This window comes from Blastomyces gilchristii (assembly GCF_000003855.2).
Source record: "Blastomyces gilchristii SLH14081 genomic scaffold supercont1.24, whole genome shotgun sequence".
Taxonomy (NCBI): Eukaryota; Fungi; Ascomycota; class Eurotiomycetes; order Onygenales; family Ajellomycetaceae; genus Blastomyces; species Blastomyces gilchristii.
In genome coordinates, this window is record NW_003101658.1 from 437,545 (window position 1) to 455,002 (window position 17,458).

The 17,458-nt window shown below is 28.4% G+C and overlaps 1 protein-coding gene across 1 annotated transcript; it reads left to right on the forward strand.

The window, feature by feature from the left end:
• Window positions 1-12,994: 12,994 nt before the first annotated feature.
• On the forward strand, window positions 12,995-14,090 carry BDBG_17770 (uncharacterized protein; the record flags this gene model as incomplete). Its single annotated transcript, XM_031725421.1, has 2 exons — window positions 12,995-13,207; window positions 14,001-14,090. 2 exons carry the CDS (start codon window positions 12,995-12,997, stop codon window positions 14,088-14,090), a joined length of 303 nt encoding a protein of 100 aa, XP_031580805.1.
• Between the last annotated feature and the right edge of the window lie 3,368 nt (window positions 14,091-17,458).

Sequence of the window (17,458 nt, forward strand, 5' to 3'; positions counted from 1 at the left end):
TCTAGTATCTGTAAAATAACCTGCTAGAGAAGAGTTATGATATCTTTTAATAAGTTCTATATATAGAAACTTATTCACAGGTATATAAATTCAGTTCTCTCTTTATAAGAGATTATTTAAGTCTCTTCAATTCTTTATTTCTGTAGAATTAATCTCTGTTATAAGCAGTTTCTGAATATACTAAGTATATTTATTCTTTAATTGTAGTTCAGACAATCTGAATAGAAGATCTTATAAAGACTTATATTCTGTTTTTTCTTATATCAGATCTTCTACAGTACTTCATAAAGTCTGTAAACTCTTCAGATTATAGATACTCTCTTCAAGAATTCTTATGAAGATTCTCAGAGTGTTAACTTTCAGTGTTATAAAGAGTAGTTATACAGACTTCTCTTCTCTCTCTCTCTTCTTCTCTTATAGAGAATTAAGAGACTCTTCAGTTAATCTCTTTATAACACTCAGTCTGAGCATTCTATAAAGCTTTTCTATCTTCTCTAGTCTCTTTGTATCTATCATTCTGATCTTCTTAATATAGTCTGATCTGTGAGAGAGTTCATTCACTGAATTCTTAGTTCTCTTGATATATTCTATCTTGAATCAGAACTCACTCAGTCTCTGAGCTCAGTGAATCTGCTATTATAAAAGTTTCTTGATTGAAGTAAACTATTATAAGCTATTATAATCAGTTCTAACAGTAATCACTGTTACAAGACTCTCAAAGTAGTGATATTAGTGACAGAAGAATTTCACTATTATAAGAAGCTTCTAATTATGAATGTTATAGTTAATCTCTACAGATTGTATTTTTTATAAGAAAAAGATTACTAAAACTCAGTTCTTATTTAACTGTAGTTATAAGATTATTTCTGAAATTGTAAAGAAGAAGATATCTGTCTTTAATCTGATTAAGAGTAAGAGATTAAAGTGAAATAGTATTACTGTATCTATAAATGTCTATTTCAATCTTATAAAAATCTTATAAGCTTCTGAGATAAGAAAGTTCTCACAGCTCTTTCTTCTTAATAATCTTTTCATTCTTTATTTATAGAATAACTTCTTCTTATTTTCATTCTTCAGCATGTCTGTAAGAGTCAAGAAGATTCTTATAAATACAAAGATAAATTATCTATAGAAATTCACAAAGCTCAGAAAGATCTGAATCTCATGAATACTAGTTAACTTCAGTCATAATAGAATAGTCTCAATCTGTAAAGATTTCATCTGAATATCATCTGTGATAATTACATATTCTAGAAAATTAATCTGATAGATACTGAAGTTATACTTTACAAGCTTAATATACAGTTCTGTCTTATCTAAGACTTTTAACACACTTTATACATGCTCAGTGTGTTCTTTCTTCTTCACAGAGTACATTATCACATTATTCAGATATATTATTATGAAGACATTCAGATATATATGAAGTATTTTATTAATAAAAGACTGAAATATCATGAAAGTATTAGTTAAATTAAAAGATATCACTAGATATTCAAATAATTTCAGTACAGTTCTAAAGACAGTCTTTTATTCATTTTCAGATTATATTTACAGTTATATATATATATTAATCACATTCAGTTATATGAATATGACAGCTTCTGTGAGACAGTTAATCACATTCTCAATCAGAGATAGAGAGTAGTGACTTTTTATTATCTTAGAGTTCAGATTATAGTAGTCTATATATAATCTGAGATCTTTATTCTTCTTCTTTATGAATATCACAGAGACTCTCACAGAGATTTGTAAAGATTAGATGAAGTTATTCTTCAGATTTTTCTTTATATAGACTTATAAAATCTCTGTCTTATAATAAGAGAGCTTATAGATTAATTCTTAGAAGAGTTTCTATTCTTCTATTAAATCTATTATCAGATTCTTCTCATAGTGAGAAGAAAGCTCAGCTGTTTTTACTAAGCTGAATATCTCTGTAAGATCTCAGTATTTCTCTGATATCTGAAGCTCAGTTTTCATGACTGTGAAGTTCTCAGATATTTATAAAGTTATTATATAGATAAGCTTATCTTCTCTAATTAACTCTGCAGTATTAACTGATTTTATCTCTGTAAGTAAGTCTGCTAACACTGATTAGAAGTATAAATCTGACTTATAGACAGCTATGTACAGATTATGTCTTTAAAGTTATATAAGTCTCAAGTATATATCATCTGTGATGTTTATAATAATCACAGTTTTTACAAATCTTCTTCAGATTCTGAAGAGATCTTATAATTTAAAAATAATTCTTATAAGTCTCTCAGATCTCAGATCTGAGTTCTTATATTCTACTTATTATAAGAGCAGATTCTCAGTTTTTATCACTTAACTCATTCACTCTATAAGCTTTAGAGATACTACAGTGACCTAGAATTCTAAGTCTATTAATACTTTTCATACTTATAGAGCAGCAGCACTGTGATACAGTCTCTTCTTATAAGCAAGTATTTTCATCAGAGAAGTAACAGATTCAGATATCAGCTTTAAGACTCTTAAGAAGACTGTTACTGACTCTATTTATAACTTCTCGAATTTCTATTTTAGTTTATCTGAACAGTTTGTACAGAGATATTCTGATTTAAAACAGATAAAGCAGAGTCTCTTTTTCTTAATCTTTCTATTATACACTCTATTTATAAAAGCTTATAAAGCTCTTACTCTCTGCTCAGCAGTCAGATATGAATCTCTCTATATTTTATTATTTTTCTTTAATAAATCTGTTCTCTATTGTTCTGATTCTTGCAGAACTAGTTGATAATTTACTCTCTGTAAGTCTGTGACTCTCACAGTGATCTGTAAGTGATGAATAAGAGTCATCAGTTTCTTCAGAGTTAAGAACTTAGAGTCTTACTCAATGAGCTTATTCTGTATATCTTTATTCAGTCTCTTTATAAATATTATTATTCAGATCTTGTTTCAGAGCTCTGTTTTCACAGATCTTAATTCATATTATAATTTTATAAAGTACTGTGAGTAGTCTTTATCAGATTTCTTATCTCTTTTTCTAATATTAATAATCACAGTTCAGATATTCTCTATTCAGCTTACAGAGTCTCTTAACTTATTCTCTAGATAGATCTTGAGAACAGATCAGTAGAATCTCTTATAATCATTCTCTATATAATTCAGCCAGTTCTTGACTTCAGTGTAGTAGAGATCTGTTATTATATAGATAATAGTCTCTTCATCTTTTATATTACATAGTCAGACTTGTGAGTCAATTTCAAATACAAACTTATAAAAGCTTTTATAGATTGTGATTCAGTAAGTGATCTTAAGTGATTATAACTTAAGAAAGTTTCTTTTCAGTTTATAAGTGTCTCTGAAGATCATGTCTAGAGACTCAGTTCAAGAGTGTTTGTAGACAGTAAGTATTTCTTGTAGAAAATTAACTTAATTCTGTGAGAGATGCTCAAGAATGTTCTTCACTGAGATTGATTCATTTGTTAATTTGAAGAGTTTCTCTGTCATAGATATAGAGAATGATGTTCTGTGAGTGATTGATAAGTTCTCTGAGACTTCTTTTACAGAAATTATTCATGATTCAGATGACTGCTTCTCAGTGTCTACAGTAGAGTTTGCAGGAATTGAAGTATATAAGTTTCTAGTTCTTTCAGTCATAACAGATGATTACTGACTGACTGAGCTTGAAATGTAAGAATAAGTACTCACAGACAATTATTCAGATATTTGCAGCTTGATATAATATATACTATTAACTACTAGAAGTATTTACAGTAGAAAGATAAATATAGAAGTTAAATATATAATAGCATTCAAGCTGAGTTATGAATAGTATTCATGAACTTCAGTCTATATAGTTGTATGTAGTCAAGAGCTGCTAACCCTATTGATTACGCGAGAGATAGGAATAGAGATAAAGAATTCGTAAGAAGCGGAATTTCTTACATTTCTACAGAATGAGTAGAGAAGTAAGTTCTTTATATAATCTAAATCACACTATCTATGAACTCTGATAAATAGTATAAGAATTCACTATCTTCTTTACAAGTTCTTACATCTTCAGTCAGAAGTATTTTCTTATAAGTAACTCATGAGTTCTAGTATCTGTAAAATAATTTACTAGAGAAGAGTTATGATATCTTGTAATAAGTTCTATTTATAGAAACTCATTTATAAGTATATAAATCCAGTTCTCTCTTTATAAGAGAGTATTTAAGTCTCTTCAATTCTTTATTTCTGTAGAATTGATCTCTGTTATAAGCAGTTTCTGAATATACTGAGTATATTTATTCTTCAATTACAGTTCAGATAATCTGAATAAAAGATCTTTGTAAGAATAAGTACTCACAGACAATTATTCAGATGTTTGCAGCTTGGCATGATATGTACTGTTAACTACTAGAAGTATTTGTGATAGAAAGATAAAATATAGAGATTAAATGTATAATAGTATTCAAGCTGAGTTATGAATAGTATTCACAAACTTCAGTCTATATAGTTATGTGTAGTCAAGAGCTGCTAACTCTATTAATTATATAAGAGATAGAAATAGAGATAAAGAATCTGTGAGAAGTGAAATTTCTTACATACTTCTCTCTCTCTAAGACTTTGTTCATGAAGTCTTTCACTGAGTGATTTCATAGAATCAGACTCAGTACTGCAGTAATACTCACTAAAAATCCTTCATATCTATATAAAAAAAACCTCAGTGAGAAAAAATTCCTTATTATTATAAAGAGAAAAGAGTCTGTCACTTAGTTTCTTATTCTGTAAGATTCTTTATAACCTGCAGATCTTTCTCTGACTATTATACAGATTTATCTTATATCTTTCATACAGAAGAGTTCTGATTGACTCTTAATTATTTTTACAAGATTCTTGTATAATTATTACATAGATTTATTTCACATCTTCTAATCTGAAGAGTTTCAGTTAATCTTCAATTATTTTTTCATAAGATTCTTATATAATCATTACACAGATTCATTCTACAGATAAATTACTTTCTGTGAGATTATCTTTATTAAAGAGAAGTATTTATAAGTTAATCTTTTACTCATTCTTATAAATCATCATTCTTTGACACTGTAGAATTATGAGAAATTTTTCATTCTTTCATTAACTCTGTAGAATTATAGAATCAAGATATTTACAGTCTACAATCACTTTTTATAGTTATATAGAAAGATTTAAATCTGTAATTTATAATTATTCTTTATTTACTAGAGTGATCTGATTATTTCATAGAATCACTCACAGTGTAAATAAATCTCTTTAGAGTAGTATAAATATCTCAGATCTGTCTGTAGAATCTCATCTTCTTTTCTCTTTTTCTATAACAGCTCTTATTCTTACAAACTGTAAGTATTTTCATTCATCTGTGAAGTATTTTCACTCAGATAATAGAGAGAGAGTATTTCTAATAATATCTGTATATTAATTCAAGAACTTTTCAAGAATAAAAATTTTTTCAATTTTAATATCTTTATAAATAATATCTGACTGTCACTGAGCTTCTTGTGAGTATTTCTATAACTCTTCTAGTTACTTTTTATCAGCTAATGAAGCAGAGATACTATCACTTATAACAGTGTCTTTATTTCTCTCAGTCTTATCACTACATCTGATCTTCAGATTAGTAGCTAACTCTGTATCTTTCTCAGACCAGTCTCTGACTTTAAGTAGTACAGTTCTACTCTTTACTGTAAGTCTTCTTATAAGTAATTTCTTACAGATTCTAGCTAACAGCTCTTATAAAGCTCTTAGTATTATTAGTGTCTTCTATAACTCTGTAAACTTATAATTATCTCTCTTCTATCTGCACAATCTCTGATTAGATATATATAAATATGTCTAGATTCTCTATTAATAGTTCTCACACTGCAGTGCATTTCTGTAATCTTATTATCAATGAGAGATGAGTCTCTGAGTATTTATAAAATTCAGATAATTAAGACAATGTGAATATCATGAATTTATAATAAGAGTTAATCTGAGTAGATGAGTCTTCTCTTCATATCTTAATTATTTCTGAGCTGAATACATCAGTATAACTGAAGAAGTGAATACAGCTTTATAAGAGATATCTGATTATATATATAGATGATCAGTTCTTAAGACTCTGCTGTAACTATGTATATTCTGATATCTGACTTCTCTGAAGTCTGTGTATTTCTAGTAATCTTTGTGTTAAATATAATAATTATCTGTATTATAGATATAATACTCTCTGCTTCTTTAAAGAAAGAAATTGATAGTCACAGAGAGATTGAGTATTATAAATATTAAGAATATAAGTATGAGTTTTCTTTATTTTTTCTTTATTAATCTCTAAATTATATTCATAACTCTATTTTTATTTTCTTTATTTTTTAGCTTTAATAAGAATATGATTTCTTCTTCTCTTTATATACACTGTGAACTGTTTATCTCAGTAGAAACTCATCATCTTATAGACTAAACTTTATAAATAACAGTGTTAATATCTTTATTATAATCAGATTCTTAGTAAAGACTGTGTCATTCTGACTTATCAGAATTAATAGTATGAAAGTTATGTCTCAGCTTTCACAGATATCTTATCTATTCAGATAATTCTCAAGTGAACTTATTCATCTTATTAGAATACTCTTATCACTGAATCTTGAATTAGAGCTTATAATCTTACTTCTCTGAGTTAATAATTTCTTTGATCTGATATTCTCTTGCACTCTTTAGTACTTTATAAATAGAGTGATGAGTCATAGAGTTCTCTTCTAAGAATTTCTTATATTCACAAAGTAAAGAGATATAAAAAATATTATATATCTGTAACTCAGATAATAGTTTCAATCTATAAAACTATAAGTTAACTTTCTTTATAATCTTATAAGACTCTGTTTATAAGAGATTCAGCTTCTTACTAGATCTTTATATAATAATGTTTTCTAAACTCAGTCAGACTCTATCATCTTTCTTAAAACTCTTTATAATATACTTAAAGTTATAGTATCTCTTCTGATACTCTTAAATCTTTCTTAAGAATTTACAGACTTTTTTCTGAATATTCTGAATTCTCTCAGCTTATTTACAGACATCATCACACTCTATAGTATACTCTTATAAGTTTATCAAGATTATCTGTGAGTGAGTCTTAGTAAGTATCTTAAAGAAGGTTTTATCTATACTGATATACTTTAAGTTGTTATATATAAACTTCATAAGTAATAATCAATACACTCAGTTATTCTGATTATAATTAACAAAGTATCACAGATACTGTTTTAATATACTTATTAGATATTCTGTTTAATTATCTATCTATTGATAAAAAGCTGTACTTAGATCTTATAAGATCTTTAATATAGTTATCAAATTAAATCAGAACTTCTCTATGAAGATTAATTCTCTATCTGAGACAATGTTCACAGACAATTCATACAACTGAATCATATTATGAATAAAGATATAAGTTAAATTCTTTAACTTTAAGTTCTTATAAGTGAGTATAAAGTATATTATCTTGATGAAGTGATCTACTATCATCAGCACACTGTTAAAGCAGGTATTATATATATTCTTACTTTCAGAGAGGCTTATGAGAATATTTATTTCTAACTATTCTCAAGATTTCTGTAGAATGAGTAGAGAAGTAAGTTTTTTATATAATCTGAACTATACTATCTATGAATTCTGATAAATAGTATAAGAATTTACTATCTTCTTTACAAGTTCTTGTATCTTCAGTCAGAAGTATTTTCTTGTGAGCAACTCATAAGTTCTAGTATCTATAAAATAATCTACTAGAGAAGAGTTATGATGTCTTTTAATAAGTTCTATACATAGAAACTTATTTATAGATATATAAATTCAGCTCTCTCTTTATAAGAGATTATTTAAGTCTCTTTAATTCTTTATTTCTGCAGAGTTAATCTCTGTTATAAGCAGTTTCTAAATATACTAAGTATATTCATTCTTCAGTTACAGTTCAGATAATCTGAATAGAAGATTTTATAAAGACTTATACTCTGTTTTCTCTTATATTAAGTCTTCTATAATACTTCTCAAAACTTGTAAACTCTTCAGATTATAGATACTCTCTTCAAGAATTCTCACAGAGATTCTCAGAGTGTTAACTCTCAGTGTTATAGAGAGTAGTTATACAGACTTCTTCTCTCTCTCTTTCTTCTTCTCTTATAAGAGATTAGAAGACTCTTCAGTCAATCTCTTTATAATACTCAGTCTGAGTATTTTATAAAGCTTTTCTGTCTTCTCTAGTCTCACTATATCTGTCACTCTGATCTTCTTAATATAGTCAGATCTGTAAGAGAGTCTGTTCACTGAGTTCTTAGTTCTCTTAATATACTCTATCTTGAATCAGAACTCACTCAGTCTCTGAGCTCAGTGAATCTGTCACTGTAAGAGTTTCTTGATTGAAGTAAACTATTATAAGCTGTTATGATCAGTTCTAATAGTAATCACTGTCATGAGACTCTCAAAGTAGTGATATCAGTAACAGAAGAATTTCACTATTATAAGAAACTTCTGATTATAAATATCATATTTAATCTTTACATATTGTATCTTCTATAAGAAAAAGATCACTGAAACTCAGTTCTTATTTAACTATAGTTATGAGACTATTTTCTGAAATTATACAGAAGAAGATATCTGTCTTCAATCTGATTAAAAATAAGAGATTAAAGTGAAACAGTATTACTGTGTTTATAAATATCTATTTTAATCTTATAAAGATTTTATAAGCTTCTGAGATAAGAAAATTCTCACAGCTCTTTCTTCTTAACAATTTTTTCATTCTTTATTTATAGAATAACTTCTTCTTATTTTCACTCTTCAGCATGTCTATAAGAGTTAAGAAGATTCTTATAAATGCAAAGATAAATTATCTATAGAAATTTATAAAGCTTAGAAAGATCTGAATCTTATGAATACTAGTTAACTCTGATTATAATAGAATAGTCTTAAATCTATGAAGATTTCATCTAGATATTATCTGTAGTAATTACATATTCTAGAAAATTAATCTGACAGATACTGAAGTTATACTTTATAAGCTTAATATACAGTTCTATCTTATCTAAGATCTTCAATATACTTTGTATATACTCAGTGTATTCTTTCTTCTTTATAGAGTATATTATCACATTATTCAGATATATTATTATAAAGATATTCAGATATATATAAAGTGTTTTATTAATAAAAGACTGAAATATTATAAAAGTATTAGTCAAATTAAAAGACATCACTAGATATTTAAATAATCTTAGTACAGTTCTAAAAACAGTCTTTCATTCATTCTCAGACTGTATTTACAGCTATATATATATATTAATTATATTCAGTTATGTGAATATGACAGCTTCTGTGAGATAATTAATCACATTCTTAATCAGAGATAGAGAATAGTAACTCTTTATAATCTTGAAGTTTAAATTATAATAGTTTATATATAATCTAAGATCTTTATTCTTCTTCTTCATGAATATTACAGAGGCTTCTGCAGAGGCTTGTAAAGATCAGATAAAGTCATTCTTCAGATTCTTCTTTATATAAGTCTGCAAGATCTCTGTCTTATAATGAAAGAGTTTATAGATTAATTCTCAGAAGAGTTTCTACTCTTCTATCAAATCTATTATCAGATTCTTCTTATAGTAAGATGAAAGCTTAGCTGTCTTTACTGAACTGAATATCTCTGTAAGATCTTAATATTTCTCTGATATCTGAAGCTCAGTTTTCATAACTGTGAAGTTCTCAGATATTCACAAAGTTATTATATAGATGAGCTTGTCTTCTCTAATTAACTCTATAGTATTAACTAATTCTATCTCTATAAGTTATTATTATTATTATTATTATTATTATTCTTTTATTATACTCATATGCAAGCGGAGCTTATGATGAGTTCTTGCGTAATGTTAAATACAGATCAAGTGTTAATTATACAGAAGGAAATACAGATGTTGAGATTATGTCAAGATAACAAGAACATAGAAAAATACAAAGAAGTGATAATTAAATATATATGATAATAACTTCCCAGCTCAGAAATATAGAGTGATTCATTGAAGTGATTTGTACACCTCTGTATTTATTAGAAATCTGAGATGCTTAAGTTCTGAATTTAATGTATTCTCTGCAGGTTTCAAACCCACGCGTCTTAATTTCCCACGCCAAGGCACTACTGAGTGGCCGTATTAATCATTTGATCACCGGGGCCTATCTCTATAAATGAGTCTGTCAACACTGATCAGATGTATAAACCTGACTCATAGACAGTTATATGTAGATTATGTCTTTGAAGTTATACAAGTCTCAAGTACATATTATCTGTGATGTTTATAATAATTATAGTTTTTATAAATCTTCTTCAGATTCTGAAAAGATCTTATAATTCAAAGATAACTTTTGTAAGTCTCTTAGCTCTCAGATCTGAGTTCTCACATTCTGCTTATTATAAGAGTAGATTCTCAGTTTTCATCACTTAGCTCATTTACTCTGTGAGCTTTAAAAACACTATAGTAATCTGAGATTCTGAGTTTATTAATACTTCTTATACTTATAGAGTAGTAGTATCACAGTATAATCTCTCTTTATAAGTATACATTTTCATTGAGAAAGTAACAGATTCAGATGTCAGCTTTAAAACTCTTAAGAAGACTATTACTGACTCTATCTATAATTTCTTAAATTTCTATTTTAATTTATCTGAATAGTTTATACAGAGATGTTCTGATTTAGAATAGATAAAGTAAAGACTCTTTTTCTTAGTCTCTCTGTTATATACTCTATTTATAGAAGCTTATAAAGCTCTCTCTCTCTACTTAGCAGTCAGATATAAATCTCTCTGTATCTTATTATCTTTTCTTAGTAAATCTATTCTCTGTTATTCTAGCTCTTACAGAGCTGATCAGTGATTCACTCTTTATAGATCTGTGACTCTCACAGTGATTTATAAATAATAAATAAGAGTCATCAGTTTCTTCAGAGTCAAGAACTTAGAGTCTTACTTAATAAGCTTATTCTATATATTTTTATTCAGTCTTTTTATAAATATCATTATTCAGATCTTGTTTCAGAGCTCTGTTTTCACAGATCTTAATTTGTATTATAATTTTATAAACTACTGTAAGTAGTCTTTATCAGATTTCTTATCTCTTTTTCTAATATTAATAATCATAGTTCAGATATTCTCTATTCAGCTTACAAAGTCTTTTAACTTATTCTCTAAATAGATCTTGAGAACAGATCAGTAGAATCTCTTATAATCATTCTCTAAATAATTCAGTCAGTTCTTAACTTCAGTATAGTAGAGATCTGTTATTATATAAATAATAGCTTCTTTATCTTTTATATTACATAGCTGAGCTTATGAGTCAATTTCAAATACAAACTTATAAAAGCTTTTATAGATTATAATTCAGTAAGTGATCTTAAGTAATTACAGCTTAAGAAAGTTTCTTTTTAATTTATAAGTATCTCTGAAGATCATGTTTAGAGACTCAGTTTAAGAGTGTTTATAGATAGTAAGTATTTCTTATAGAAAAATAGCTTGATTCTGTAAAAGATACTTAAGAATATTCTTTACTAAGATTAATTTATTTATAAATTCAGAGAATTTCTCTGTTATAGATATAGAGAATAATATTCTATAAGTAATTAATAAGTTCTCTGAGACTTCTTTTACAGAGATTATTCATAATTCAGATAACTATTTCTGAGTTTCTGCAGTAGAGTTTACAGAGATTGAAGTATATGAGTTTCTAGTTCTTTTAATTATAATAGATGATTACTGACTGACAGAGCTTGAAATATAAGAATAAGTACTCACAGACAATTATTCAGATGTTTGCAGCTTGATATAATATATACTATTAACTACTAGAAGTATTTGTGATAGAAAGATAAAATATAGAGATTAAATGTATAATAGTATTCAAGCTGAGTTATGAATAGTTGTAAGAATAAGTGCTCGCAGGTGATTATTCGGGTGTTTGCAGCTTGGCATGATATGTACTGTTAACTACTAGAAGTATTCATGATAGAAAGATAAAATATAGAGGTCAAATGTATAATAGTATTCAAGCTGAGTTATGAATAGTATTCATGAACTCCAGTCTATATAGTTGTGTGTAGCCAAGGGCCGCTAGCTCTATTAGTTACATGAGAGATAGAAATAAAGGTAAAGAATCTGTAAGAAGTGAGATTTCTTACATACTTCTCTCTCTCTAAGACTTCATTCATGAAGTCTTTCACTGAGTAACTTCATAGAATCAGCTCAGCACTGCAGTGATACTCACTAAAAACTCTTCACATCTATAAAAACCTCAGTGAGGAAAAATCCCTTGTTATTATAAAGAGAAAAGAGTCTGTCACTCAGTTTCTTATTCTGTGAGATTCTTTGTGATCTACAGATTCTTCTCTGACTATTACACAGATTCATCTCACATCTTTCATATAGAAGAGTTTCAGTTGACTCTCAATTATTTTCATAAGATTCTTATATAATTATTACACAGATTCATCTCACAGATGAATCACTTTCTGTGAGATCACTCTTATCAAAGAGAAATATTTATAAGTTAATCTTTCACTCATTCTCACAAATCATTATTCTTTAACACTGTAGAATTGTGAGGAATTTTTCATTCTTTTATCAACTCTGTAGAATTGTAGAATTAAGATATTCACAGTCTGCAATTACTCTTTATAGTCACATAGAAAGATTCAGATCTGTGATTCATAATCACTCTTATTTACTAGAGTGATCTGACTATTCTGCAGAATCACTCACAGTGTAAATAAATCTCTCTAGAGTAGTATAAATATTTCAGATCTGTCTGCAGAATCTCATCTTCTTTTTTCTTTTTCTGTAACAGCTCTTATTTCTATAAACTGTGAGTATTCTTATTCATCTATGAAGTGTTTTCACTCAGATGACAGAGAGAGAGTGTTTCTGACAATATTCATATATTAATTCAAGAACTTCTCAAGAATAAAAATTTTTTTAATTCTAATCTCTTTACAAATGATGTCTGATCATTATCAAGCTTCTTATGAGTATTCTCACAACTTCTCTGATCACTTTTTATCAGCTGATGAAGCAGAAGTGCTGCTGTTCATGACTGTGTCTTCATCTCTCTCAGTCTCATCACCACACCTGATCTTCAGGCCAGCAGCCAACTCTCTGCCTTCCTCAGGCCAGCTTCTGACTCTAAGCAGCACAGTTCCTCTCTTTGCTGTAAGTCTTCTCATAAGTAATTTCTTACAGATTCTAGCTAACAGTTCTTGCAAAGCTCTCAGTGTTATCAGTGTCTTCTGCAGTTTCACAGATCTATAATCATCTCTCTTCTACTTATGCAATCTCTGATAAGGTATATGCAAATATATCTAGATTTTTTATCAATGATTCTTACACTGCAGTGTATTTCTGCAATCTCATTGTCAATGAGAGATGAGTTCTCAGATACTCACAAAATCTGAGTAATCAAGACAATGTGAATGCTATAAATTTGTGACAGAAGTTAATCTGAATAGATGAGTCTTCTCTCTGCATTCTAATTATTTTCAGGCTGAATACTTCAGTACAACTGAGAGAGCAGACACAGCTTCATGAGAGATATCTGGTCACATATATAGATAGTCAGTCTTCAAGACTCTGCTGCAACTGCACACACTCTGATATCTGACTTCTCTGAAGTCTGTGCATTTCTGACAGTCTTTGTATTAAATACAACAATTATCTGTATCACAGGTATAATACTCTCTACTTCTTTGAAGAAGGAAATTGATAGTTATGAGAGAATTAAGTGTCATGAATATTAAGAGTGTGAGTATAAGTTTTCTTTATTTTTTCTTTATTAGTCTCTAAATTGTGTTCACAGCCCTGTTTATTTTTCTTGTTTTTTAACTTTAATAAGAACATGATTTCTTCTTTTCTTATGTATGCTGCAGACTGTTCATCTCAGTAGAAACTCATCATCTTATAGACTAGAATTTATAAATAACAGTGTTAATATCTTTATCATAATCAGGTTCTTAATAAAGATTATGTCATTCTGACTTATCAGAATTTACAGTATAAAAGTCATGTCTCAGCTTCTGCAGATATCTTATCTGCCTGAATGATTTCTAAGTGAACTCATTCATCTTGTCAGAATACTCTTATCACTGAATCTTGAATCAGAGCTTATGATCTCACTTCTCTGAGTTAATAATTTCTTTGATCTGATATTCTCTTTCACTCTCTAGTACTTTATGAACAGAGTGATGAGTCATAGAATTCTCTTCTAAGAATTCCTTATATTTACAGAGTAAAGAGACATGAAAAATATTATATATCTATAACTCAGATAATAGTTTTAATCTATAGAACTGTGAACTAACTTTCTTCATAATCTTATAAGACTCTGTCTATAAGAGATTCAGCTTCTTACTAGATCTCTATATAATGATGTTTTCTAGACTTAGTCAGACTCTATTATCTTTCTTAAAACTCTTTATAATATACTTAAAGTCATAGTATTTCTTCTGATACTCTTAGATCTTTCTCAAGAATTCACAGACTTTCTCTCAGATATTCTGAATTCTCTTAATCTGTTCACAGATATTATCACACTCTATAGTATACTCTCACAGATTTATCAAGATTATCTGTGAATAAGTCTTAGTAAGTATCTCAAAGAGGGTTTTATCTGTACTGACATGTTTTAAGTTATTGTATATAAACTTTATAAGTGATAATTAATACACTCAGTTATTCTGATTGTAATTGACAAAGTATCACAGATACTGTTTTAATATACTCATCAGATATTCTATCTGATTATCTGTCTGTTGATAAAAAGTCATGCTTAGATCTCATAAGATCTTCAGTATAATTATCAGATTAGACTAGAACTCTTCTATGAAGATTGATTCTCTATCTGAGATAATATTTACAGATAACTCATGTAACTGAATCACATTGCAGATGAAGATGTAAGTCAAATTCTTTAACTTCAAGTTCTTGTGAGTGAATATAAAGTGTGTTATCTTAATGAAGTGATTCACTATCATCAGCACACTGTCAAAGCAGGCATCATATATGTTCTTACTTTCAGAGAGACTTATAAGAGTATTCATTTCTAGCTGTTTTCAAGGTTTCTGCAGAATGAGTAGAGAAATAAGTTCTTCATATAATCTGAACTGTATTATCTGTGAATCTTGATAAATAGTATAAGAATTCACTATTTTCTTCACAAGTTCTCACATCTTCAGTCAGAAGTATTTTCTTATGAGCAACTCATGAGTTCTAGTATCTGTAAAATGACTCACTAGAGAAGAGTTATAATACCTTTTAATAAGTTCTATACATAGAAACTCATTTACAGGCATATAAATCCAGCTCTCTTTTCATAAGAGATTATTTAAGTCTCTTCAATTCTTTATTTCTGCAGAGTTAGTCTCTGCTATAAGCAGTTTCTGAATATACTGAGTATATTCATTCTTCAGTTACAGTTCAGACAATCTGAATAGAAGATCTTACAAAGACTTATACTCTGTTTCTTCTTATATCAGGTCTTTCACAGTGCTTCTCAAAGCCTGCAAACTCTTCAGATTATAGATACTCTCTTCAAGAATTCTCATGAAGATTCTCAGAGTGTTAATTCTCAGTGTTATAAAAAGTAGTTATACAGACTTCTTCTCTCTCTCTTTTCTCTTCTTTTATAGAGAATTAAGAGACTCTTCAGTTAATCTCTTTATAACACTCAGTCTAAGTATTCTGTGAAGCTTTTCTATCTTCTCTAGTCTCTCTGTGTCTGTCACTCTAATCTTCTTAACATAGTCTGATCTGTGAGAGAGTCTGTTCACTGAGTTCTTAGTTTTCTTGATATGTTCTATCTTGAATCAGAACTCACTTAGTCTCTGAGCTCAGTGAATCTGTCACTGTGAGAGTTTCTTGATTGAAGTAAACTATTATAAGCTGTTATAATTAGTTCTAACAGTAATCACTGTTACAAGACTCTCAAAGTAGTGATATCAGTGATGAAAGAATTTCACTATTATAAGAAGCTTCTGATTATAAATATCATAGTTGATCTCTGTGAGTTATATCTTCTATGAGAAAAAGATCACTGAAACTCAGTTTCTATTTAACTGTAGTTATAAGACTATTTCTGAAATTGTAAAGAAGAAGACATCTGTCTTCAATCTGATTAAGAGTAAGAGATTAAAGTGAAACAGTATTACTGTGTCTGTGAATATCTATTTTAATCTTACAAAGACCTTATAAGCTTCTGAGATAAGAAAGTTCTTACAGTTCTTTCTTCTTAACAATCTTTTCATTCTCTATTCACAGAATGACTTCTTCTTATTTTCATTCTTCAGCATGTCTGTAAGAGTTAAGAAGATTCTTATAAATACAAAGATAAACTGTCTATAGAAATTCACAAAGCTCAGAAAGATCTGAATCTCATAAATACTAGTTAGCTTCAGTCATGATAGAATAGTCTCAATCTGTGAAGATTTCATCTGAATATCATCTGCAGTGATTATATATTCTAGGAAATTAATTCAGCAGACACTGAAGTTATACTTTGTGAGCTTAATATACAGTTCTGTCTCATCTAAGATCTTTAACATACTTTGTACATACTCAGTGTGTTCTTTCTTCTTTGTGAAGTACATCATCACATCATTCAGATATATTATTATGAAGACATTCAGATATATATAAAGTATTTTATTAATAAAAGACTGAAATACTGTGAGAATATTAGTCAGATTAAAAGACATTACTAGATATTCAAACAATCTTAGTACAGTTCTAAAGACAGTCTTTTATTCATTCTCAGACTATATTTGCAGCTATGTATATATATTAATCACATTCAGTTGTGTGAATATAACAGCTCTCATGAGATAGTTAATCACATTCTTAATCAGAGACAGGAAATAGCAGCTCTTTATTGTCTTGAAGTTCAGATCACAGTAATCTACACATAATCTGAGATCTTTATTCTTCTTCTTTACAAATATCACAGAGACTCTCACAAAGGCCTGTGAAGATTGAATGAAGTCATTCTTCAGATTCTTCTTCACATAGATCTGTAAGACCTCTGTCTCATGATAAAAGAGCTTATAGATTGATTCTCAGAAGAGTTTCTACTCTTCTATCAAATCTATTATCAGATTCTTCTTATAATGAGAGAGAAGCTCAGCTATCTTTACTGAGCTGAACACCTCTGTAAGATCTCAGTATTTCTCTGATATTTGAAGCTCAGTTTTCATGACTGTGAGATTCTCAGACACTTGTAAAGTCATTATATAGATAGGCTTATCTTCTCTAATCAACTCTACAGCATTAACTGATTCTATCTCTGTAAGTGAGTCTGTCAATACTGATCAGAAGTATAAACCTGACTCACAGACAGCTATGTACAGATTGTGTCTTTAAAGTTATACAAGTCTCAAGTACATATTATCTGCAATGTCTGTGATAATCACAGTT